The sequence below is a fragment of the Contarinia nasturtii genome, unplaced genomic scaffold, assembly GCF_009176525.2.
Source record: "Contarinia nasturtii isolate CC-2019 unplaced genomic scaffold, AAFC_CNas_1.1 Cnas_scaffold_3116, whole genome shotgun sequence".
Classification (NCBI taxonomy): domain Eukaryota; kingdom Metazoa; phylum Arthropoda; class Insecta; order Diptera; family Cecidomyiidae; genus Contarinia; species Contarinia nasturtii.
In genome coordinates this window covers 720,244-746,621 of record NW_022200428.1, presented here as the reverse complement: position 1 = coordinate 746,621, position 26,378 = coordinate 720,244, and the positions used below count along the sequence as shown (strand labels likewise).

Here is a 26,378-nt window from a genome sequence, read left to right as displayed (position 1 = left end):
TAGAATGCCAAAAATAGATCGGTGGCGCCCTCGCGTATTCTCTCTCTCACACCGTATCTGTGTATGTGTGTATAAATTCTGATTCGCTCTCTTGTGCAATGACAAGTCAATGGTTGTCAAAGCAGAGCACGAACGAAAAAGAAGAAGCCGAGAGCAAGAAAGCAGCGAAAAAAAGAGATTTGTGTGTAGTTTAGTCAAACAATTTCGATTGATTGCACTCAAAAGCAGCAAAAACATTTTACAACCGATTAAAATCGAGGCACGCTCGTCGCGTATCGTTCATATTTTAATTTTATCATAAGTTTTAACGCAGTAAAATTACGGTGCGAATAAATACAGAAACGAAAATCTGTGCTTACAATTTTTTTTTCTTCGCCTATCGGAATGTATGTGTCTGTCTGTCAGCACCAAACAGTGATCGAATAACAACAACAAGGAAAAAAAAAACATTTTCATCGTCTGAAAAAAAGAGAAGGGGGTGAATTTGTGTGAAAAGAAAAAGAAAGAGACAACACACAGCAAATAGAACGCACGTTGTTGTGTGTGTGCGTGCGGTAATAATGAATGTGCCATTAAAAAAGCGGCATAATTACGGCATTAACGGGAGTGCATCGTCGCAAAACGAACCAACGACGTCCGCCAACCGTGTGCATTCAAGTGAGTTGTGACACACGATTGTGTGTGACCATTTTATCGAAATTATTTATATGACAGGTGTATGACATCTCATTTATTCAATTTTCAATATTTAGCTAATTCAAATGATGAGGACGATGAGTATGACGATGATCATCAATCGTCGAATGTGGATGATGACGATGATGATGATGATGAGAGCTCGGGTATCGGAGCCAATACCACAATGGCACACATTGGCAAAGGTAATTTCCATTTTAATTTTTTTTTAATCTAATAAAATGATGCAGTTTTAATGGATTTTGTGTTATGGACGGATGTAGAGGATAGAAAACAACAGTATTTGAACAGAGCAACATCAGACTATGATATAAGAACTGTTCGCAATCATCGTCCATCAACAGACGATGACGACAATTCATCACCATCGGATATCACGGCATCAACACATAATTCATCCAAGAAAAATGAACTAAATAAAATAAGCAGCGACAGTAGCGAGACCAGTGATAGCAGTGATAGTTCCAAATCATCGAAAGATGATGCAGTAAGTGAAGTATTGAGCGCTTGTGATCCGTTGACCGAAGAAGCGGTCATGCAACACAATACCGATTTGGAGCCCATGAATTCACAAGAACGAATTCAATTTTGGAATTACTCGGACGCCGAACTTACCGACGATATTTACAACGATTTTGATGAGGAGAAATATAGCTCGAAGCCAATTCGATCGGAAAGAGTAAGTAGTTAGGCTCTTTCGTCTTTTGGACCCTTTTTTACTTTTTCTGAGTATTGTTCAAGATAAAAATGTGCATTGAAAAAAGATTTTTTTTCCATAAAATATTCTAATTTTTTGTCAAATCTCCCCTTATAGCTGCAAAAGCGGATGTATACACAGCCGGGTCCGAAATACACATCACGAAAATCGAAAAAAGATGAAAAATCTCGTAAGACTGACGATAAACCAACGAGCTCATCGCCAAAATCGAAAGCCGATCCAAAAGAAGCCAGAAAAACAAAAGCATCACCCACAAAAAAGGCGAAAAAAATTCAAGAAAAATCGCCGCCATCACCACCAGTTGCTAAGTTACCGATTCCATCGGCCAAAGTAGAACAACGGCCTATAGTCGTCAATAAATCACCATTAGCTGTTGCCCGTTCACCATTAACCGCCACACATTCACCTCTGGCCACCAATCATTCACCTTTGGTCACACGTTCACCATTAACCCATTCAATATTGTTGTCACCAGTTCGGCCCCTTCTAAATAATGTGGCAAACAGGCCGGACAATGAGATACCATCAACGATAAAATTCCGTGTTAGTTATAACAAAGACACAACGATTCGATCGGATAATAGTTTTAAAGTACCAACAACGCCAAATACGTCATTTCGATCAATGAACGAAGGTGGTTGCGCAAATTGTAATAAACGTTCACGAAATGTTGATAAAACGATGTCATCGCCGGCATCATCGACCGAAATTCCGGTAAATAATCAAAAGGAATTTTACAAGTATTTAGGTATCGATACAAATCCACCGGTGCAAGAGAAAGTATCGCCGGAACCAAGTCCAAATGATGCATTATACAATAATCGAAGATCGTTACGTGTGTTTATTCAGCAGAAACAGCATGAATACACGAGGACATCCACTAAAGATGACCAATCACCGCACCAAAAATCACCATCAACACAAACGTGTCACAGCCCAAATAATGTACATAAACACAGCCCAGATAATGGTAATGTATTTACAAAGTCACCCATCGTGAATGGTGGTGTTTTAAAAACGAATGTGATCTCAAGTCATATTAAACAACGTCACACCTATGAACCACCGTTTATGGACGGCGATGAACAACATCCGAATACTAATGTGCCGACAACTGGTAAATCGTTCAATGAGACTGAAACCACGAACACAACATATGATGCCAATCGATTTGGCGAAAGCAGTGGTAGCCAAGCAGTTAAAGGGCAACGAGTTTTGAAACGAAAAGTTTTGTTGCCCAGTCCAATGATGTTGACCGAAATGTTTAAACGATATAAACAATGTTTTAAACAAGGTTTTGCCATTCGACAACAAATGCGCCATCAAATGGTGAAACGTGTTAAAAAGCGGCCATCGAACAATATTCAATCGACAGAGAAAACATCGACACAAACAGAAAATTCAACAATTGAAATTAATACCAAAATAAATGGCGTACAGAAATTAAATAGTGTACAACCAATGAACATCGGTGGAGATTTAATCAACTCATTTTCACCAACATCCATCACACACTCAAATGCATCCACAGACAGTGCAATTGTTGTTAATTCAAATGTTATTGAGAATGGAATACCGATTGTTACAGTGGAATCTGCGTGTTCAATGCAATGCCAACAAGATCTTGATAATCACGTGGATAAATCACAATTTCGAAATCCATTGGATATTAAAAAAAATGGTGCCGTCCATGCAATTCTCACCCATTCAGCATCGCCCAATGATAGTGAGGTTATTGTTGTCATTCAAGAGTCACAAATTAGCTTTTGGAATTCAACATCAAAGGCGTTGACTATGTTTGGCATTGCACGGTCTTGGATGAAAATTGGCGAAATAACACGAATGACGGAAGGTGGGGATACAAACTATTTTTAATCATTTATTTATTTATTTTATTTTCGATGCTTTTTTAAACTATTTTCTATTCCATTAAATTTGCTCTTTGAAGTTCAATTTTGTAATTATTCTAAATTTAAACATTTTCCATTATTTTTTTTGAACAACATTTTTTTAAATTAAATTTTTTGTATTTTTTTAATTTTTTTTTTGAATTTTTATCAAAAATTAAATTATTTAATTATTTTTTCGTAATTATTTTAAATTTTCCTCTTCAATTTTTCTATATTTATCCTAATTTTTTCAACGATAAATTATTATTATTTGATTTTATTTATTAAGCCTGAAAAAAAAATTTTTTTTTGAAATTTCCGCAATTTTTTTTCTTCAAATATTTGAATTTTCTTTTCAGGCAAAGAAATTGACGCATTGTATCAGCACCGCTTGATGGATATCGGTGAGACATTTCCGGTTTACGTGGAAATAAGAGCAAAAGAATCAGCTCCCGATGAATTTCGTCAGTCCAACTTGACCTTTGTCTATCTCAACGTGTATTTTGTAAAATTAAACGCCGACAAACATCCGCAAATCGTGATGGAATGCGTTCATTTAGACACGATCAAAGGGTAGGTCCACGATTTTTTCAGTCTTTAAATTTTCGGTTTTACGCCTCTTTTTCGATTTTTTGTCTTAAAAATTGTGTTTAACTCTTTTTCAGATATGCCAATTCAATTTATTATACCGCACTAAAGACATCACCCAGTGTGCTAATGACTTGGACTGAATACAATGTGAACAATCAATCAAGGTGTGGGATCATAAAATACACACTAAAAATGCCAACACTTGACAATCTCGAAGATATTATGGACTATTCGGATTTGCAACACGACATCAAGACTCTGATCACCATCGGTGGTAAATTTTTGACGCATCAATTCCCTTAGATTTTAAATGTTCGATTGCAAGATGTTTTGTAAATCGTTTATTTGGTTTTGGTTTGATTTCTATTTTGATTTTGTGAATCTGTGCAGATTACCATGTTGTTGGATGTGGCGATAGAACTGTATCAATGTGGGACCATCGCAATGGTAATCTGGTTTCTGATTATTTTCGATTATTTTCCGATTACTTATCGATTATTTTAAATTTTATTCTTTTCTTTTGTGATTCTCCCCTTAGGTAATCTGCTGATTGATATTGAAATTGACCTACCGACTATTGGACATAATATTGCTTGCTATACAGTGACAATCGGTGACGATGTAAGTATCCAACCAAAAATTAATATTCAGATTCGTTTGGCACCTGCCTTACACGAGACTCTTTTTTTGTGTTGGGTATTGAATATTTCATTCTCATTTAAAAAAAAAAAAATCGATGGTGACAGTCAGTGAGAGAGTTAAAAAGAATGAATGAATAAAAAACTATTGGTTTTGATTGAATTACAGGTACCCGATTATATGCTGCTGCTTCAATTGGTGTCGGATGAAGGAAATGACGAATCAAACAAACAATTGAGAGTTATGGCTGTGCAAACTGTTGATCCATACCATTGGCGAACGCTTCAAACACACGACATTCCCAATAGTTATGGAAAGTAAGTGATTTTCATTGAACAATTTTTGACTGACAATTGTTTACTGAAGTGTATGGATGGAAGTTGGTAGTGTATCAGAGCTGTTGTTGTCACCACGGAGGTGTAAATACTTTTCTATTTTGCCGCTCTTTCTTGTATTCAAGTGCAGCACTTGATAGATTATATGGAGAAAAAGCCGGTACCAATTGGTATCCACCCGTCTCCGATTCCAATAACAGCTCTGATGCTCATTTAAGGATTACTGACTATTCTACGGTAGTGCTAGTAGCTGCTAGTCGTGTTTTCACTCTTCAAAAATAGTCTGTTCATTGTTCTCGCAACCAAATCAATTAAATGCAATTTTTTTCTCTCAATTCAGAGTTTGTTCGATTTTCAACAAAGACGATATGTTAACAATAACCTTCAGCAGTGGAACGATGTTGTATTTGAATCTAACATTGCCCCATCAGATCTACATTCGGAATGTATCATGGTCGGTGCCGCAAACAAATGGATTGAGTGTGTCAAAGTGCGGAGCAATTGGTACGCCGACACTTTTTACGCAATCCAATGGACAAACAATTGAAATATTCAACGATCGCATTGCCATGAAATCAGTGTGGGAATATTTTATCAAAAAAGACTAAATCAATCACAGTAAATTTTTGAATCAATGTTGGTGTTTGCATCATCAAAAACGATTTTAATTGATTAATTTAAAAAGTAATTATTGTGAATAATTCATTGCAGCATTTTTTTTTTGTTCAAACTTTGAATGTCGATAAAATTCAACCAAATAGGGATACAATAAACATGTTATGTTTTAGTTTAAAAAAAAAAGAAAAAAAAAATAATAATAATATGAAAAATATTAATTTATATTTTTCTCACACAATCGGGAACGATTTTATTTACGTGCCTTGCAATGGCACATTGAAAATGAACCAACCAATTTATTATATTAAATTTATAGGCCGCAACCAACAGATTTATATTCAGTGATTCGATAAAATTGAAGAAAACTTTTTTTTTAGTTTGAGATGAAAATTGTTTTAAACGAGGAAAGAACAAAATATATGCTTAGGAATTTGAGTATTATTATGAGAGACAATTATTATTGTAATCTTGTTGCGAACGCAATTCAATCATAATCAAGAGTCATACGACTCCAATGAACACTAAATTTCAATAAAACAAATGCTATATACTAGAACAAAATGGCATCTTTTTTTGAAGATTTCTTTTTTGCACTGATATTTTTTAAATTCAAAAATAGAAACTTAACGTCTTATACAATTAAACATACTAGCCCCAAGAGTATATGAATCAGATAGGTCGTGGTTAGAAGAAGTTACTGACCGAAGATTTTAACTTGGTTTCTGGCAGCTTAGAATACATTTTGTGTCACACAATTTTTCTCCACAGGAGACCGGAACCTGCTCGGCACCACGAGGCTCGTTCTGAAGAAACACGCTCAGGGTTAGGACTACTTCTCAATTTTGGATGCCTTAGTGGCGATCGTATACATAGTCAAATTGGGTACACAGTGTCGATTTTTTCATATATTTGGCACTGAATCCAATTAGTGGACACCAAAAATGTAAGATCAAAAATAACACTGTAAAGTATATAATAAAACGGACCGGAAAGTATGAGCATGATAGTAGTCAATAGAAAGAGAGTTGCCGTTGAAGGTCATTCACATTACCAATGTGCTATATTAAAGGTCTATTTAGTCTACATATTTCAAACTTACATACCAATACATCAAAATAAATAAAATCAAAGCGTCTGTATGTCTGTAAAAATAAACAAAGTCGCTTACATGCTGTCGTTTGTGTTTAACTAACAACAAAAGACATACAGAATGACGTTTGGTAATTGACACTTTTGCCGATTAAGCTATTTTCATTTTCAATCCATTTCTAGACGGTATTTTGACGTTCAATTATTAAAACAATAATTGCACCGTCGATGCATATTTTTGCCAAACAATTTAATGAAAAGATCTTATTGCAGTTTTTTTAGAGAATTTCTGAAAAAGAGCTTATATTTTGATGGAAAAACCAGTGTCGTGTATGCTGTGGAATATTGAATTTAATTAATCGTGGCAAAGTGGTTAGAGATAGTTTATACATCACCAATGTATTTATTCCATTTTTTACTTTGACAGAACCAGAATCGCTTTTGTTGTTTGCCGACCATTGGTTGGAGTTGAACGGGTCCGATAGTGACTTTTGAAGAAGGGATCAGTGGCTATTGGTAAAGAAAAAAACCCAAGGATCGACTTAAAAAAAAATTCAATCACCACTATTTGTCTCCTCCATTCAGGTTTCTGTGACTCCAATGCTCTTTTTTTGTTCACCGCCATGAGGTACTTTAAATGTAAACGATGCTATTCACTCGTTCACGAAACACGTATTGTCCGACATCATACCAAGGTGCATCCAAATGTACCCCATGAATATTACGTCGATAATTACTTTGATTTCCATCGCGAACTGCATAAGTGTAAATATTGTTCGTGTAAATTGCCGTTGAAACAATTGAACAAACATCTGCAGCGTGCACACCTCAACATAAACCATGTGTTCAAACCAAATTCGTTGCTGTTTGAACGTGCACTCAAAGTGCTGGATTCAGGCATTACAACAACGACCATTGAAATAAGTAGCGACTCCGAAATAGAATTCGATCAATTATTCGAAACCAAAACATCAGTGGATGTGGCCATTCAATGTGAATTGATTCCAAATGACACGGAAGGTGCATGTAAAGAGCCAGATTCAAACATTCAAGCACCAACAATTGACACGATCAGCGTTGAATCAATTGGCAGTGGGTGTGTGTCCAAAGATTCATCAGTGGATCCGGCCATTGGTCAGCCCCAACATGGTGAAGTAAGCACAGTCATCGAAACCAAAGAGATCGCCACACAAACGTCATCAGTCGAAAAATGTGAACAATGTAAAATGGAAGAAGCGACTGAAAACAGAATGAACATCCAAAGAGCACAAAAATCAATGGAACCAACTGAAAAACGTATGCAATTGAGCATAGAAATTGATGATGGAGAACTTCTATTGGTTTTAAATTAGCGTGAATTGGACCGATTAAAATTGAAATCTTTATGACAAAATATGAAAAAAATGTAAAATAATATATATGTATCTGGCATTAAGCTCTCAAGCTGTCCAAACAAATTCAATTAATTTCATTTCGATACATAGTCAGTTCCAGCAATTCTTACATATAAATAAGAAAAATAATGTTCCAAAACGAGTAACATTTGGAAACATCTATTAAGTGGATAATTTAAGGCCTTGACTAAATCATTGAAGTTTTATTCAGTTTTTAAGTAGTCGATAGGTACTTATATATTGACTCCGTAACTTTGTTGCCAATTTACTGAAAAAATGTGTATTTTATAGAATTCTATTTCTGATAATTAATAATTCAATTTCACTATTTATCCATATATCACTGCATTCTACATAATTTTCCATTCACAATGAAACCAATTAGTATCGATGAATAAAAAACGAAATTTTGTTTGAACTAAGTTTGATTTTGACATAAGTCACCGATAGGACCAAAACTGGAAATATTTTCACTTGAAGGTTGTGAAAGTAGAAAAAATGTATGAAAGACCAGCTTCCAGCTGAGAGAGAAATTTTAGACCAAGAGAATCTTAAATAAATGTTTCGAACCCGAAAAGAGGATGGTTTGATGATCGAAGGATTGGAGGTCACAAGTAAATTCCGAGTCAAGCTACTTTTTTTTGACTACATTGTGCCGACGGCATTACCTTTGGAGATTAATCGATTTCTGGCTCGGTTGTTCTCATGTCTATACAACTCTAACAGTCAATTTACCTGAATATATTCTCTTTAATTCGCAAAATTCGTTCAAACAAGACGATATGTAAACATTGTTGACATACAAGACATATTTTTCTAACGGGTTATTTGAATAGATATGGTTGATTTATCTATATCAAATGTTGCCTTAATGTAGTAGAAGAAGTGGAAAATTCAATCAACTTCACTCGTAAATTATTAATCAAGACTCTATGGATAAAAGTGTCGTCTCCCTTTATAATTCGTGCTGATTTTCTATATGTAGTATAGAATGGTATAACGTCTGTCAAAAGATAAAAAACACTTGAAAAATTGGCATGCTCGTACTTCAAATTGTCGTTGGCATTAATTGCCATTAATTTCTTCAAAATTCTTTTCATTAAATATAATATTCACCATCTGGACACAGCCAATTGGAATAAATCATTCAAACAAAAAAAAAATCCAATACGTGAAAACCGATTTGTTTTCAAATTAAACATAACCCCACATTATACAGAACTGTGTTTGTAGTCACCTGTTTTTGTTTTGATTCAGAATAAAAGAGACAGCACATTGACGTTTCACACAACACTTGACAGATTGATTCCCGCCTTAATGTTCAATACAAATGCAGTGAATTTGACAACAGCAAACTGTCGGTTTGTTTATCATTCAACGCGTTTTTTTTTTTCGGTCGTGTTGTTTATTAAAAAAATATGTTTGCATTTGATATTTTTGGTGTGTTGTGAATAAAAACACTTCACGATTGTTTCAGAATAGTTAAAGACAATGAGATTCCAATGAAACTAAAAGAATTTATTTCAGTGGATGTCATTTATCAAAAGAATTATTGAAAACAAGTGTATTTTTCTATGATCATCAAAATTCAGCGTGAATTTAGTTCACCGCCTTATTTATTCTCGTTGGTAGAACTTCAATTGGCATTGTCTGTCGTGTTTTGCGAGAGTTCAAAGGGACTGACTTTAAAGCGACCAATTTCAAAGAGACACAGACCTGTGTCGGAAGGTAAAACAAAAACGTTGTCTACTTAAAATTGTCTAAGTATTCGTTTTTTATTGCATATCACTGATTCTGATTAGATCCAATCGTAGCAGCACTCAGTCTTACAGTCTATCGTCATGGAAGCGTGTTACAAATGTGGACGATGTTACTCATTCGTGCGCGAATCGGATATAAAAAATCATCATGCGAAATTACATACTGATATTCCCTACGAAGACTTTAAGAATGAATACTTTATTTACCGTAAACCATACTACGAATGCGACTACTGTTCATGTCGATTGACAAAGAAACAGATCAAAAAACATTATAAGTACGGACATCCAAATATAAATTTATTTGAAAAAGAATCGTTGGAATCCATATTTGAGGCAATAAGTAGTGAGTCAGAAGAAAAACCTGTTAGTAAGAAGAAAAAAAAAGCGAAAACATCGACGGAATCGGTCAATAAAAATAGTCGCAAACAATTGTCGGATGACGAGCCTCGGCCTAGTATGAGAGGTTCACCCACCCAGGTCATTCGCAATAAGGACACACAATTGGCGAATGATAACTCAACTAAAGTATTGGACAACCATGATGAGCTGTTTGACACTGTAAGCATCGAATCACATACCGACAATATTGAGATGAGAGAAGCATCTAAATCACCAGTGAAAATAACCGCGGACAAAGAAACACAAACAGATCCAATGGAATTGGAGAAAACACAAGCACCTTCAATGAAAGAGTGCCCAGAATTGAGTGCAGAGGTTGAAACTGTTGGCGACCACCGATTTGGGTTATTGGTTTTGAATTTTTAATACAAATAGATCTAAAGAAACGATTATGAGTTTGAAGTATTATTATTTGCATTCACAGTATCACTTGCTAGAATTTGAAGTAATTTTTTTTATTAGCGAAAATATTTATATAATTTTATGACATAAATAAGTCGGATTAAGTAAAATGTAAATTTCACTATACTGTTACAAGCAAATTAAAGTAATGACAATAAATTAAAGTGAATCATTTCTGTGTTAAAATGATTGACAGACATTAATGTTGAAAGTTTTAAGCCACTAGTGTCATTCTGTAATGATTTTTCTATGAAAATAGACTTTCTTAAAGATGTCAATGGACGGATAATAAAAACCTCTTTTTGGCCGTCGATCCGATTTCTCAGGCTTGGGCAGCCAGCATCACGTCTATTCACATACAAAAATATGAAACAATCGCCCCTTGTGGCTCACTGGGAACACACGACAATAGCTATGAAAGGTAAGTATCTTTTGTTAACCCATTCATTCAAAACGAACTGAACGTATGATGAAATACACGAGACAGTAGAGATGAGCTGCAGAGTTTACTCATTCGTGTTGTTATCGTAAGAAGTCACCATAATCATTGAACCAATGCCATTATCATCTAGTCGGTATATGGTTCAGTAAGTTTCCTCGTATGTATTGTGACCGTATTACATCGTTCAATGCTCTTTCTCCAACATTTTCATAAAAACTAATAATAACCGTTCACCATTCAATTCCAAGTCTTAATTTCGAATGATTTAAAATGAAATCAAAACTGCTTTTAACTTCAATACGCTCGCTTGCAAGCTGTCAGCTGATTTTGTTTTGAGATAAAGAGAGATACTGTTCGTTATACAAAGTGACATTTCATAATGACACATGGGAAAAAGTTGACTATCATCAAAGTACTGACGTTCAGTGTTTCAACGTTTATTCAAGACATTTCATCATTTATTGGACAACGAACAAACAATTTAACGAAAAGACTTCATTTCAGTGCACTTGTTGGCATTTTTTTTTTTTGTAAACATTACTTAAAATTAGTGCGTTTTAATGGAAAAATCAATGGTTGCTGTGAATTGTTGGATTTAACTACTCGTGCCAAAGTGGTTTGTATCAATATTAATTGAATCGTTGCGGCGAAACAGTAGCTCTTATTTTTCTCATAAACATAAAATGAGGTAATTTACACCATTGTTTTTATTCTCCTTTCTTAGTAGAAGCTGAATTGCTGTCGATTTTGTTGTTGTTCGATTCTATTGTGGGAGTTTAACGGATCCGGCCGATTAGTGAGTGGCAAAAGGTAAATCTAAAAGATTGCATTCTACTTGAACGATTTGGAAATAAATAATCGTCTTTGACACACCATTTTAGATCCAATCGTACCGGTGCGGTATTTTCAGTCTATCACCATGTTATACTACAAATGTAAGCAATGTTACTCATTTGTGCCCGAAGACAATATTCGCTGTCACCATACGGAAGTGCATGTTCATGTGCCATACGAATATTACATCGATAAATACTTTGATCGTCGTCGAGAATTGCATAAATGTAAATTTTGTTCATCGAAATTGACACTGAAACAATTGAACAAACATCTGCAGCGTGCACACATCAATAAAAGTCTTCCACGCGAAGTACGTTCAGCGCATTCATCAATGTTTGAACCAATAAGCAGTGATTCAGAAGACGAAGACACTCGGAAGACAAAAGAAATCAATAAATCCATTCAAAACGAATTGACTAAAAATGATATGGAATGTGGAAGTAAGTCGACAGATTCAAGACTTGAAGAAATGACAATTGAAGTAAGTAGTGACTCAGAGGAGACAGAAGTGTCCAAATCAACAATGGTCGTTGAAAATGGAGCCGAACAATTGGCGAACGATGACAATGAGCAGCCAACTCAGCATGATAAGGTTAAACAAGCCGCTAAAGACGTAGATATATCAAATACGGAACATTCAGCATTGAAATTGAATACAGCTGTTCATAAGTATGTAGACAAGAACGAAAAACACTTAAATAAAGAAGTTTTAGCAACATTGTTTGAAACAATTAGCAGCAACTCGGAGATGGAAAAGACAGAAGTAACCAAAACATCGGTGGATGTGGCCATTCAATGTGAATTGATACCAAATGACACGGAACGTGCATCTAAAGAGCCAGATTCAAGCATTCAAGCACCAACAATTGACCCGATCAGTGTTGAATCTACAATTGAAACAATTGGCGTTGACTCAATTCAGCCAACAATTGAAACAATTGGCATTGAGTGTCTGTCCAAAGATTCATCGATGGATCCGGACATTGAAGTTACACCATTGGCAATTCACGAAGTTAACCAGTCTCAACATGGAGCAGTAAAGCCAGTCATCGAAACCAACGAGATAGCCATACAAACATCAAGCCCGGCATCGGCCAACTATTGTGATCACTGTAAACTGAAAGAAATGACCAAAACCACAAGAACCAACGATAGAATGGAAAGTAAAAGAGCCACTGCACAAATGTCAATGGAATCAAATGAAAAACGTATGAAATTGAGCGTGGAAGTAGACGATGGGGAACTCCTATTGGTTTTGAGTTAGAAATTGAAAATGCTCTATGAAAAAAATGATCGAAAAAGATTATTTTTGTTGGTCAAAAGCAAAATTTAGTAAGTGAAAAAGCAGTTGATTTGGTAAAATTTTAGATAAGTTTAGTCTTTATTGAATCGGTACAATTTTTTTGAATATTTTTTTTTTTTTTTGATAAAAATCAACTTCGTAATTTTTGAACTGTCTTATTTTGGATTAACGATGAAAATAATGTCATCAGAACTGATTTTTCTAATTTATAAAAATTAACTTTTTTTGCGTAAATCTTAAGTAATTAATATGGTTTTGAATACAATTGTGTCCTAAGTCATTGGATTTTTCCGATAAAAAATATCTGTTGTGATGACTTATGACATTAAGTCTGACAATCTGAACGGATCGACTCATATATTCGATAGATTTTGAAAATGTTACGCTTTTGATGTAATTTCGCAAATGTTTCGAATTTTAAAAAGAATTAAGAAATAGAATTTTGAATGTTTGATTTAAGGCTCATTAAGAATTTAAAGAAGGCATTAATTTTACAGTTTAAAACAGCGCATTCAATTTGTGATACTTGTTTCTTATATTTTAATTTTTAATAAAATTAAATTTCACGAAAAATGTGTAACAAAAAATTCGCAATATAAATTCCGTTTAATTTTTCATGTGCCAAAATATGCCAAAACATTATTTCAAATGTGAACATATGTTAATAAACGTATACATAAATGATATCAGCCGGTTTTAAAATGCCAATTAAATATAGCGTTTTTATATGAAATTTAACAAATAAAAAATGATGACTGATGACTAGCCGGATAATTAATTTGTGTTTTGACGTTAAAAAAATAAAAAAATTGGAAAATTATTTCACAAACAATAAATATGAAAAGAAAAATTAGTGGAAGCTACCGACTACTAAAACTATTGGACATGTTTTTTTCTCAGTTTTTTTCTACGAATAAAAAACTCATATCAAAAAAATAAATCGGATGGGTGAGAATTAAAGCGAAGTGAAATTCTGTTGTCATTACTACAATTTGTTCTATATTGTCCCTTTTTTCAACAAAATTTAAAATCATTCTGCTTATAGCCAAACAAATTTGTAATGTTTTATTTATTTAGATTCTTAAATTTTAATTTTAATTTTAATTTTAGATCCACTTTTTCAGCACATTTTTTCTATCAATGGCACTTTGGTAAAAATTGTTCAAAATTTAATAAATAATTAACGTTTTCCATGCTTTCTAGATTCGTGATAAAAATGATTACTTTTAGTTTTTCTCTGTAAAAAATGTCACTGTAAAAGTCCCCAAAAGGTTTTTTTCACGCATTTTTTGTATTTCTTGCAATTTGCTCTTTCATCACTTTTAAATCAAATGATCATTCATGCATTCCTTCTGTGAAATTGTGCTTTATTAGGAAAATTACAGTCAGGCTCCGTATTTGCTCTCGAAATATTTTCAGATCTATTGTATTAATGATTTTTTTTTTAACGGAAGTCACAATATGAGTCGGCTCGGCGAATTTCAATCAAATTCATGAATCTGCTGTCTTTCTGAATTGACTTATAAGCATCAAGAAATGCCCATTCTTCCAAGAATAATTTTACAGGCGTTGCACCAGGAAGTGCTATGCGATGTTGATTAAGAGTGTTGATATTTACAACCTCTCCGCCATCCACATGATCAATTATAATTTCCCTCAAATCGGCACAATGACAAATAAAAGGTTCGATATCATTGAATTTGGCTGTTTTAATACTTAATTTTTGCAAAGAGCGAAGTTGATTGGCTGCCTCTATTCCACCTTCCATGCTGTTGATGTGTAGCATCTTCAGATTTCTTAATACTCCAATGGAGTCGAAGTATTTACCGTTGAAATGAATACTACTTAGACCGTTGAGAGATCTGATATCATTGATGGAATTTTCGAGAATGATTCCGCTCTCGAATTTCAATTCCAGCTGCCGAAAATGTCCATTTTCATACAAAAAAATCATTTTTTTAACAATTTCGGTAAAATTTTCTGTCTTTTTTATATGGAAGCTCAACTCGTTCAGAACAAGACTGTTTTGATATATGAAATTAATAGCTTGTATTAAATTTCGGGAAATTTGAAAATTCTCTATGGTTGGATTTCGTTTCAAAAGAATTAAAAGTTCTTCTTCCTTGCCATTGAAACCTTCGTCCCACTGAATCTTTTTGAGTGAAGGGTATATGTTTCTATAGAAAGTCGACGGGCTCCCTTTTGTCGAATTTGCGGTGATAATTAGATTAACCATGCTTGTGCAACACATTAAAAGCTGGTCAATAATTTCACCGCGAAATTGATGGACGATAAACTCAACAGTGTGAATGTTTTTCAGAGGTTCCACCATGCACTCAATTACATTTAATCCTGGTTTGGCTTTCACCGGTAATAAATTTCTAAAAATAACATGTTGTAATTGTGAACTGTTTGAAACATAACGAAACAAACGTTTAGCACTCCCGAAGATTGTTATTTGCCGAATACAATCCAAAGGAATCTTTGAATTTGTGATGACTTCTTTTTTTGTCAGTTTCACTGACATCATTTGCCGTTTGCAGATGCGCCGTAGAAAAACGCTTACAACGACATGCAACCGAGTAGATGTTCTAAGGAGAGATAACAAGCAGTTTAACGGCAAATATTCAAAAATACTGAATAGAACGTCTGCAGGTAGTTCATCAAATTTGTTTTCAGAAGTTGCATCAACAGCACCGTTGATTGGGTTCTCTTCGTTTTTATCGGGTTGGGTGGTGTCACCAAGCACAGTAGTGAATGCTGTCTCCAGGGTGTCATTAGTTGATTCGGCCATTTTTTTGTTCGACTTCCGTCAACACTTTCTGCGAAAAAATATAAACGAACGACGGTCAATGAACGAAAATTGAGACAAAAATTGAGACGAAAATTGAAACAAAAATTGAAGTAAAATAACATTGTTTGGTAATAATCACGTATTACATACTAACCATTACGCACATTACACACTGAACATACATTGAAATCAATATCGTTTGAAATTTGACGTGGAGTAAATAATTCGGATTTGCATTATTTACCTTTGATAATCTTCAGTGTTTACTTTCCAGCTTCAAAGTCACTCAAATTAATTTCGATGTTACTTACCTGATAATTTCAAGTTTATATAAAAATCTTCACTCCATTTAAAAAAAAATCGAACTGAAATTCGGTCTAAAATATACTTTTGTTTAAATTATTCCGATATTCGCACTCCGTGATCGTGAGCCACTTGTATGTGTTACCACACACCTCTTGTGGGAAATGAATCCCCGTGTATACTTTTATCGACTGAAAAACCTGGATGGTATTTTTCAGCCGATGATCGTGCCAAACTGGTAATTTGTGGCAAGTACTTTGCCAAAGACATTTGTGTCCTTCACCAGTTACGCGCAATCGACAGCTGAAAAGTGTATAAAATACGTCTTCTTTTATAGAGCAGGATAGAGTTTGAATGCTATTCATGAAACCGTGAGAAATAACTAACTAACATAAAAGTCGATCATTGGAATTATTGATTAAAAAATTGCAACCAAATTGTGATTTAAAGGAGGGAAAAAACTTCAAGATCAAAACAGCAATTCGCTTGCTACTGATTTCAAATCGTTAGTTTACATTATTCAAATTTTTCCTTGACATTTTTGATTCAAAAAAAAAACTGAAGTATCGAAGTAGACACTGGTAACGAAAAATATAAAATGTCTATTCCTATTTTTAAATTGTCAGTATTAAAATTTCAGCGAATCAATTCGGTTCGAAAGTGGTAACAGAATTAAAAAAAACTCACTTGAGTTCAAGTGAAATCAAAATTTTAAATTAATCACTGCTTAAAATTTAAAATTGTCAATCAAAAATGTACGGAGAAAAATCGAGACCACACGGAAATGCATATGGCACTGGTTCAAATAAGTCGCGCCACGGATCACCGCATACATTTAATAGATCACCGCCGGTGCTTTATGGGCAAGGTTCCTATGGTGACACTAGAAATGCTTCGAATAAATCGCGCTTCGGGTTACCTCAATCGTTTAATAGATCCCCGGGACCTTACGGTAATGGCGTTGGTTAAGGTGACAAGCGAAACGGTTTCGCTCTGAATGGACCGTATTATGGACAATCGTTCAACCAGTCATCGGGACCATATGAAAATGGTGGAAATGTTGGAAAACGTAACGTAACTTTCGCTTCAAATGAACAGCGCCATGGATCACCAAAATCGTATAACAAATCACTAAGACCATACGGAAATGGTGGCAAGCATAAGGTTGCTTTCGCACTTTCAACGTTTAATAAACCATCGGGATCATACAGACGGGATGGATATGATGACATAAGTGTTACCAGTTCCGATTCTGGTTCATTCATATAAAATCTTCATCATTTCAATGAAATTATAAAAAAGTGATTTACAAATTGGAAAAAATCGTTGTTTCAATTCATTTCTTATTACTCTCTGAATTCATGGCCCTTTTATTGGCGAAACTCATTTTAAATGCTAAATATACCGTTCATAATATTTCCACTGATTTCCACACATTATTTCTTATGTGAGTTTAAGACAGTTTCGCTTGTATTAGGTCATGCGCGTTGAAATGTGAAAAGAGACGATGAGAGAAAGCCGAATAGTACACATGTATATGAGCGTAAGTGTGCGTGAGTCGTTCATTAACTGACCTACCGTAATATAAATGTCAGTACTGGTGCGGCTTTGGGCCTTCTGCTGAAAACTTTGTGCTTGATATCTGGTTGTTTGAACGAAGTTTGAATCATAACTCCGTTCTCTGATTTCAAGTCTTATCATAGTACACATTCTAATCGAATAAATGTTTTTCCAATATTTTCAATCCGAAAAAAGATTCAGAATTCAATAGAAGTATCAAATTAGACAACGGTGACGAAAATATTTAATTCGACCATTTTTTTTTTATTCTTCACTCAGTATTAAACCCAAATTACAGTGAACTAAAACTTTAAAAATCCAAACTTAAGCTCATTTTAAAAGTTCAAAAAATAATTTTCGTAAAATGCATAAAAATGGTTCTATCAAACGAAATTACGATATCATGCACGATTCGTCAACTGAAAAACTGAAGAGTTTTGCAAAAAAGATGAAACAAGAAAGATGAAACAAGAAACAAGAGAGGACAGCGACCAACGAGAGATTCGAAGAAAGCAAGGAGGTTAGCAAAAGTTTTGAAAGAAACAAAGAAATTAACAGAAAATTCAAAAAACCGAGAGTTTGAAGCAAATGATTATAGTGGAACGCCATTTCATTTGAATTCAGAAAATTGCGCATCTTTTAAACCGGGAAAATTCAGCATATACTTTTCGGCCCGAAATACATTTACACTTCATCCAAGTTTTGGTAATTCGTCATTCGGAGATGGTGATAGTCGTGGCATAAATTATAATAATTTCAATTCAAACAAGACCTTGGTGCCGGCCAAGAAATTACCGTCAGCGGATGGCCGTTAGTTATTTCAATAAAATTTGTATTCACCTGTACAAAAATGTAGTTTTATAAACATTTGCTATACCATTCAATTTGGTCATGCCATTTATATGTTACACATCGGTCGTAAGTCATTTCATGCAACCTCAAAATTCTGCCACATGAGAAGAATTGCATTTGAGGTTGTATGAAATATCACCGACATTAAATTGAGATATTTTCAGGGTGTGGTGCTAAAATGGAGTGAAAACCATAGAAGTGATTTATAACAAGTGTTACAATCGCTTTCCAGCTGGCTGAAAATATCTCAATTTAATGTCTGTGGTGATCATGCGCGTGAAAATGATGGGAGGCGATGAATTAATAATACATTATACAGCTCTATCATTCGCCAATTCTTGAATGCGACTCTTTTTTTTCGCTAATTATATACTGGGCGTTTATTTATTCCCACCACCTACCGCAATAAATGCATTCGAAGCGATTCGTCGCTGAATCAAAATATATTCGAAGCGAAACGTATCTCCACGTACTTGAAATGTATTTGAAGTGTTTTCTGTCATCTTTTACTATTCACGCAGCCGCGTCGCAGCATCAGACCATTCAAAGTAATAATTTACGAGCTTTCGTTCTTAAAATCCAAATCATATTCGTCTTATACAAAGTGAGAAAGCAATAAATGTATAAAACATTGTATTTGCTTCTGAATCTGAATATATTTTATTAAAAATTATTTAAATAAACAACCTAAACTATTTCAAATAAATGCCATATGAAAATCCATGTACCCATATATCACACACTGGCCGTACAATGGAATTACTTCGTGCAATCACTGCATTGACACTTATTAATTACCCATATAATGACGACACGTATTTCTCAGACATCAAGTCTCCGTTTCTACAACGAATTCTTCAATTCGTTGTTTGCGTATTCGTATATTCCCACAGCGAATAGAGATGAAGAGTAAGAGAATGAGGCAAACACGAATTTGCGTGTAAAAAACAACTCAACACATGTTCGTGCATTAAGTAACATCGTCATATCATTTCGTTCGGCACGAGCCAGTTGAACTTTGTTTTACGAATCATTCTAGTTACATATACATATATAAAAACAAGATATGTTTTGAATTGTTTTTTTTTCACCGTATCTCCTCTCTTCCCATATAATTCATTGGCGGCGAAATTTTGTCGATGGAGGTACTGTGAGGAGTTCAGCGAAGATGTCATACAAACGCTGTGTGTACGAGCGCAACAGCATTTCTATGTGTATCGTTCTTACACAGAGATGATAAGTAACTTGGCGTGTATCCAGTTGTGCGCGGTTACTATTATGTTCGTTTGAACAAAATAAATGTATGCACAGCAAATATTGCTGTTGTAATCGTACACACAGCTTTTGTATGCCATCTCCGAAGAACTCCACACAATACCGCCATTGACAAACTATATGGGTTATTCTTTTTCACACATTTTACGCTTCGGCTATCTATGTGACACTTGCATTCCATTTGTGTTTTGTTTTATTCAAAAAACTTTCCATTTTCGATGAAAAAACTTACTTGTGATTTAATGAAGCTCCCAAGTTTCAATAGTAATACGCTTGCATCCAAATCCAAATGTGATATGCTTCTATTGTGAAGAAGAAAATTAGCCAATTCAGACACGTAATTCAGAACATTCGAAATCAAAATATTACCGTCTTATTCTTTGATGATAAAAAAAACCATCCACTTTTCATACAATGACTGCAATTAAATGATTGGAAATATGTGATTGATTTTGCCACAGCTATTTTAGTGTTCATTAAGTTATCGAAAATATACGCAATTTTGACATAATAAATTTAAAATAGCTGTGCTTATAAATGACGAAATCTCAAGCGGAATACAAGATATCGACTCTTTTTAACTTACTCAACCCTATGCTCTCTCTCTTTTTCTCTGTCTCGCTCTTTTTCTTCTTTTTCTTTCTCGTGTTAAATTTGAAGAATTTTTACTAGGCACTTTAAAGGCGATGGTCTTCTATTTCATTGGGAACGGTATTTTTTAATTTAAAACTGAAGATAGTGGCTTTGATTAGGTAGCATAACAAATAATTAACACCAAAATAAAATGCAGTCGAACACGTTACTATGCATGTTCTAACAAGAATGAAACATGAATGACAATGCGATGTATGTCTCTTTTATTCATCACCCGCTATAATAAAATGTATACTCACACATACGAACCGTTTGCGGTTTTGTACACATACATGCAATATCAACAGCTGTGTGTGGCCAGTATGTGAAAGCGTATATTGATGATTTCTGTGTGAATTTCGGCTATTACACATGTCAGCCGATGAGTCTATTTGCAATGGTAATTTCATATAGAAATTTTTGGCGCGCTTTTTTCATACTTCTGAGTACGTGAACGTATGCGTTAATAACCACGAAAATCGATTTCGCTTGATTTGCGGCGAAAATGTGAATTGTGTGCACATTTTTTAATTGAAACAGTCAACGGTTTTAATCGAATTCATTTGTTTTGTATTTAATTTGGAATGTCTTCTGTTTTATTAATTTTCCGCAGCTTTAGTGTAGGAAATGTATTTTAATATTATATGTTTGATCAAACGATGAAAACAACGCAAACCCATGTAAAGAAAATGTGGTTGTTGTCTCTGTTTAATGCTTTAGTGAAAGCTTGGATATGGTGAGTTATGGAATATATTTTTGATTCAATAAAAAAACTCTAAACTCAGGCGTAAACATGCTGATGATATGAATATTTGGTTCTGGAAGAATATTACATGTTCATAATTTTTCGTTTATGTTATATTACATCTCTTAATGTTCTAATTTGAATATTTACAGTGAATTTATGCATATGATTCTTACAAAGGACATTTTTCATAAAATTGTTGGAAAAAAATATTCTCGGAAGTCTACAACGGAGCGTAAAAAGAGCGGAAAATGTGTTGATTATAGATATAGATCAACTTTGAGCTAGAAATAAAATGGAAGAAAATAATAAAAATGGGTCGATTTTATCCAATAATAAATGAAGGGAAAACATTTTATTCGTGTAGCTGTGAAAACATTTGATTTTTTGTTCTTCTTAAAAAGCTAATTTAAGTCCAAATATGAAATTCCACTAAAATTCGGTGATGCCGAACAATGAATGTGAATCACATTATGTGATTTAATCGACTTATTTTTATCGTTTTCATAGTTCAGACCTTGTTAAAGTGTAGTCCAAAAACTGGATAATAACTGTAACGAACAGCTTTGACAGTCCATTTTATGTTGTTCTTTCTGGCGGCTTTCGATCGAAACTCTTGGCTTTGTGAATGCTCTCCAAATCGGATCCGCAATTGCGTAATTTTCCACTTGGCACAATCAAACAGTAACTGTACCAATTCATCCGATGTGAATGTGGATGCATCAATGGTCAATGCCATAAGATTTGGCAGAGATTGGATAACCATTACCAAATCGTTGTATATTTCATCGGTATCTGCAAACTGCAATTCTTTGATCGACTGGTTTTCGTTGATAAAATTTAAAACTCGATCATTGACACCATCCCATTTGTAAAGACGCAATTTTTCAAGTTTTCGGAAAGTCAATGGAATGTTCGTAATAAAGTTATCGCCGTACGATAGCGTCAACTGCTTGACATTTACAAACAGAAAATTTTGATCGTCAAAGCTGTGTTCGAATTGATCTTCAGATAGGTCAAGCTTCAGTACTTCCAGATCTGACAAACATTCACTCGCAGACTTGATCACATCCGCATTGTAATCGCAATACAATTTCAAGTGCATCAGTTGTGGGTTGCGTTGCAGCATTTTTGAAATGGTTGATGATGGCATCATTGTTGCCTCCAATTCATCAATTTTCAACGCAGTCAATTCCGGAAAATGCACCTCAAAAGAGTTGTATTGCACAAAATGTGTGTGGTTCAACGTGAGATTAGCCACATTTGGGAACCATTGTGAAAAATTTGGACCCAAACAACATTCCTCAATCAGAAGCTGTTTAACTTTCACGAATGGTTGGTCGATAGCATGACGACCCAAACCACACTTTTGTAGTTCCAAATCAATAATCGAATTTGCACAATGTCTCAACATTGATTCCTCGCCATTCTCTGCGTCTCTACCATTCATGCCCACGATGCCGAGTTTCAAAATTTTTGATCCAAAGTGTTTGAAGAATGTGGCAGCCGACAGTTTTTTTGGAATTTCAATAAAATTCTTCCGATTTTTAGCCGGCAAAAATTTCCAAACAATTCGCTTGTTTTCGAAACGCTGCGAAAATGCCGATTGAAGTGCAGGGATGAAACGTTCATCTGATTCAGCCATGTTGTACATATCAACCAAATTTAAGTACTGGAAAATGATCTCCAAGCATTCGTTGATAACGTGTACCAATTGCAATGGACCATTATGTTCCTCTGCTCGTTCCTTTGCTATCATGGCATTTAGATCAGATGCTGGGATTGTTGCCATTGTTGTTTGTGCTGATTCAGATTGCACTGCTGAAAATCAAGGGAAATCAGAAGATATATAGCTTCAGGCAACATGCACAAATATTTGACAAGGAAAATTGTTAAGAGATACATACGATTACTGATCAAATTGGACGCTGTTCTGGACAAATTGGACGCTATTCTGAAGTCTCTGAGCAATTTTTCTGTCGAAGTATTGAGTCGTACAAAAACAATTGAATTTGCTTTCCTTTCTGACGGATGACGGATAATGTGTTGATGTTAAACGTTTGTAGAATAAATGATACAACACAAATGAACGTGACAACCTCGAATGTTGAAAAATCGGCACAGTAACGCCCTCTGAATCGATATTTTGTTTGCGCGCCAATTAACTGTGTGAGTGTTGGTGTTTGAAGGTATTTTATGCTTTGAATTTAAAACAGAATATTTCACATAAAATGAAGCAAAACCAGTGTCAGTATCTAAATGAAAATGGAAGCTTGAATGTGTGCAATGGAATTTTCATTAGTTTGAACCTGGGTTTGATAAAATGTAGGATTTCACCTATTCACCCCGATTCACTCATTTTTCGTTGATAAACCTTTCTTTTTCGCTTGATTTTTTTCTACGTTTTCTCCCTCTTGTAAGCTGTATAATGTACGTGCCGAATGCTGTGGAGCTCTATTGTTGTCATGCACATTTCGCTCTGAGAATCCATTGTTTAATGTTTTGAGTTTCCGATCCATTGAGCTGGTTCGAAACATTATGCGCTGAATTGTACAACGGAGTTTACCGTAATCAAAAGCCAAAAGAGAACAGGACAATTCATTGAAGCAGGAAATATGCTTAAGTAAACATTGAGCGCAGCTAAAAACATTCTTCACAACAAAACAATATAAAATGCATGGATCGCTTCTGACTTTAACCGATATGACATTCCATTTATTTTTCATTTTCGTCGTTGCTGTTTCTACTATCCCAAATTTACCGATTTCGTTGGGAAATATGAGTTTCAAAACCTTGATGTTCAAATTATGGCACTCAGACAGCAACTGAATTAGTTCTTCTGAAGTGAATGGAGTTGATCTAAAAAGAAAACTTGCAAGATCTGGCAGAGAGTGCAAAATCGTCATCAAATCGTAATATTTGATAGCATTGGCAAATAAAGCCAACACGGTGAGTTTCTTGTTTTGTTTGATGAAGTCCAAAGTTTGAGCATTGAAGCCACCAAAGCCACTGACTACATGGCCCAACCATAGTGATTGAAGTTTTGGGAATACAAATGGCATATTTAAGACAAACTTTACATTTGTATAGCACCGGGGGCTTAAGATAAATGTCTTGACATTGTCGAAATGAATCTTTTGGTCACCAAAGCTCTGGAATCGATCTTCTGGCACTGTTAGGTTGAGATACTTCAAATGTGCCAAACATTCACTTACTACTCGAACACATTCTGGGTTGTAAACACGCTCCAGACGTAAAAACTGCAATTGTGGATTGAGTCGCAGCATTTTCTCAATGGTTCGCTCTCGAATCGTCATTTTAAAATCACAAACGTATAAATTGTCCATCTTTGGAAAGTGTGCTGCTGAAAACTGCGGTTGAGACGACTTCAATATCAATTGTAGTTGGACCATATTGGGAAACCTCTTATTCAACGATGGTGACATCATCGAACTGTCGATCATCACGAGTTTTTCGACATTTTCGAATGGTTTCTTGATACTTTTGAAACTTGATGTGCACGATTCAAGCTTCAAATCAACAATCGATTTGTTGCAATGTTTTAGCAATGATTTTTCAATTTCAACGTGTCGATTCATACCAATGATTTGCAGCTTCAAAATTGCTGGGCCAAAGTGTTCGAAGAATGAGACGGCAACACGTCTTTTGGTATTTCGATGCTATCGTTTGACAATGACAGGAATATCAATAAGATTCAAGACCACACGTTTGTTTCGATATCGTTGTGAAAATACCGATCGAACCACTGGAACAAAGCGTTCATCTGCTTCGGCTATGTTGTGCAAATCCTTCAAGTCCAAGTATTGGAAAATTGCCTCCAAGCAATCATGAAGAACTTTTTCCATTTGCAATGGACCATTCTGTTCGTCTTGGTGTTGCTTTGATATGATGGCATTTAGTTCTGATGCTGACACTAAAATGATAACCTCAAATAAAGTCACGGCGGTAGTTTTCGCGACAAGCAAAGAAACATAAAATCCAGAAAAAACACTTACGTTTGTCAATTTCCAATTGCGATCGAAAATCTTCATTTTTGGACCGCTTTGAACTGTTATTTGGTTGTTGATTTCGTCCTCGTTTCATTGTTTTTCAAAATCTCTGTGTAAAATTTTACTGGTAAAATGTTGAATTGTACATTATAAATACCGGATTCTGTTCTGATGAAGAAAGTTGAGTTCTCTGGCTCATGATAAAATAACAAAGAAGTTTAAAGCTAAAAAACTTCAAGACGGTGAATGAAACTGTATACTTGTTACTGAAATATTGTATTTATCTCATTATCACCTGCTGTTTGAAAAAACGGAATTTGGAAAGCGGAACATAATTATGTTGATGGTTTTATGTTTTTTGAAGATGGCCGTGTTCCATAAATCAATCAGTCGAGGAATGCAAATATGAACAATAACTGGAATGATCGACTTGCTTTTGTCCAAAATTGCTCTGAAAATAATAAATAAGCTAGCTGATTAGCGTTCAGTAAAAATATTTTCATAAGGGAGTTTCTTACATCAGCCGATTAACAAGCTCTAACGTCGCGCGTGTTCTTTGGTTTCTCATGAGTGAGTTATACCAAATAAATAATAATCACCTATTATTTCACAAAATAAGCGTGTGGAACTGCAGACGGTTTGAGTGAAAAAAAAAACTACACATGCACGTGAAAAAGTCATGGTACGCTTGAAGAAGGTTAAGACCAATTAACCTTCACAGTACACACTGTGTACTACACAGTTGAATAAATTACACATTCTTTTCAAAAAAATTGAATCGAAGTACCCAGGAACTTAATAAAAATCGAACGCTTTTGGCCAAAAGCCAATAAATATTATTGGATCATTTCATCCCCAAACTTATTTTTGGGGTTAAAGAAATGTGAAATTAATAATTTCATAGACATAAGAATAAAATGTAAACACGCGCTCGCTCTATGTACGTGGAAACTACGTCGTGCCATTGACGCAAAGTGAATGGTATATATAAGAAGGTTCAGACATCTCTAATTTATCACATTCCATCCGTGCCGTATACAGAGAGATTTTTATAATACTTCGAAGCGGAAAAATGAATTCAATTTTACTTG

General features: G+C 34.6%; 5 protein-coding genes across 7 annotated transcripts; 4 read left to right on the top strand and 1 right to left on the bottom strand.

Annotated features, from left to right (window-relative positions):
* The first annotated feature begins 121 nt into the window (after window positions 1–121).
* On the top strand, window positions 122–6,052 carry LOC116349739. Its single transcript, XM_031781312.1, has 10 exons — window positions 122–657; window positions 753–881; window positions 960–1,375; window positions 1,511–3,266; window positions 3,663–3,876; window positions 3,969–4,168; window positions 4,285–4,341; window positions 4,433–4,515; window positions 4,702–4,850; window positions 5,209–6,052. Exons 1-10 carry the CDS (start codon window positions 561–563, stop codon window positions 5,474–5,476), a joined length of 3,369 nt encoding a protein of 1,122 aa, XP_031637172.1. The 5' UTR covers window positions 122–560; the 3' UTR covers window positions 5,477–6,052.
* Window positions 6,053–6,752: 700 nt separating this feature from the next.
* On the top strand, window positions 6,753–8,147 carry LOC116349761. 2 transcript variants are annotated; one of them, XM_031781345.1, is made up of 3 exons: window positions 6,753–6,947; window positions 7,003–7,091; window positions 7,161–8,147. In XM_031781345.1, exon 3 carries the CDS (start codon window positions 7,199–7,201, stop codon window positions 7,925–7,927), a length of 729 nt encoding a protein of 242 aa, XP_031637205.1. In that variant the 5' UTR covers window positions 6,753–6,947; window positions 7,003–7,091; window positions 7,161–7,198; the 3' UTR covers window positions 7,928–8,147. The 2 variants fall into 2 exon arrangements, with proteins under 2 accessions (XP_031637205.1, XP_031637204.1); XM_031781344.1 differs by having other exon boundaries at window positions 6,753–7,091.
* Window positions 8,148–9,387: 1,240 nt separating this feature from the next.
* Window positions 9,388–10,622, top strand: LOC116349750. The gene is made up of 2 exons (XM_031781331.1): window positions 9,388–9,697; window positions 9,772–10,622. The coding sequence occupies exon 2, from the start codon at window positions 9,811–9,813 to the stop codon at window positions 10,495–10,497; it is 687 nt and encodes a 228-aa protein (XP_031637191.1). The 5' UTR covers window positions 9,388–9,697; window positions 9,772–9,810; the 3' UTR covers window positions 10,498–10,622.
* A 782-nt stretch (window positions 10,623–11,404) lies between these two features.
* Window positions 11,405–13,202, top strand: LOC116349743. 2 transcript variants are annotated; one of them, XM_031781318.1, is made up of 3 exons: window positions 11,405–11,591; window positions 11,703–11,785; window positions 11,857–13,202. In XM_031781318.1, the coding sequence occupies exon 3, from the start codon at window positions 11,895–11,897 to the stop codon at window positions 13,074–13,076; it is 1,182 nt and encodes a 393-aa protein (XP_031637178.1). In that variant the 5' UTR covers window positions 11,405–11,591; window positions 11,703–11,785; window positions 11,857–11,894; the 3' UTR covers window positions 13,077–13,202. The 2 variants fall into 2 exon arrangements, with proteins under 2 accessions (XP_031637178.1, XP_031637179.1); XM_031781319.1 differs by having other exon boundaries at window positions 11,700–11,785.
* An 8,586-nt stretch (window positions 13,203–21,788) lies between these two features.
* LOC116349690 lies at window positions 21,789–23,444 on the bottom strand. The gene is made up of 2 exons (XM_031781236.1): window positions 23,185–23,444; window positions 21,789–23,098 (listed from the first exon to the last, which is right to left on the bottom strand). The coding sequence occupies exon 2, from the start codon at window positions 23,067–23,069 to the stop codon at window positions 21,789–21,791; it is 1,281 nt and encodes a 426-aa protein (XP_031637096.1). The 5' UTR covers window positions 23,070–23,098; window positions 23,185–23,444.
* Window positions 23,445–26,378: the final 2,934 nt, after the last annotated feature.

Coding starts and splice junctions, on each gene's coding strand:
- LOC116349761 (XM_031781345.1), top strand. CDS start 7,199: ATGAGGTACTTTAAATGTAAACGATGCTATTCACTCGTTCACGAAACA.
- LOC116349739 (XM_031781312.1), top strand. CDS start 561: ATGAATGTGCCATTAAAAAAGCGGCATAATTACGGCATTAACGGGAGT. Junction 658..752: donor CGCCAACCGTGTGCATTCAA/GTGAGTTGTGAC, acceptor TTCAATATTTAG/CTAATTCAAATGATGAGGAC. Junction 1,376..1,510: donor AGCCAATTCGATCGGAAAGA/GTAAGTAGTTAG, acceptor CTCCCCTTATAG/CTGCAAAAGCGGATGTATAC.
- LOC116349750 (XM_031781331.1), top strand. CDS start 9,811: ATGGAAGCGTGTTACAAATGTGGACGATGTTACTCATTCGTGCGCGAA.
- LOC116349690 (XM_031781236.1), bottom strand. CDS start 23,069: ATGGCAACAATCCCAGCATCTGATCTAAATGCCATGATAGCAAAGGAA.
- LOC116349743 (XM_031781318.1), top strand. CDS start 11,895: ATGTTATACTACAAATGTAAGCAATGTTACTCATTTGTGCCCGAAGAC.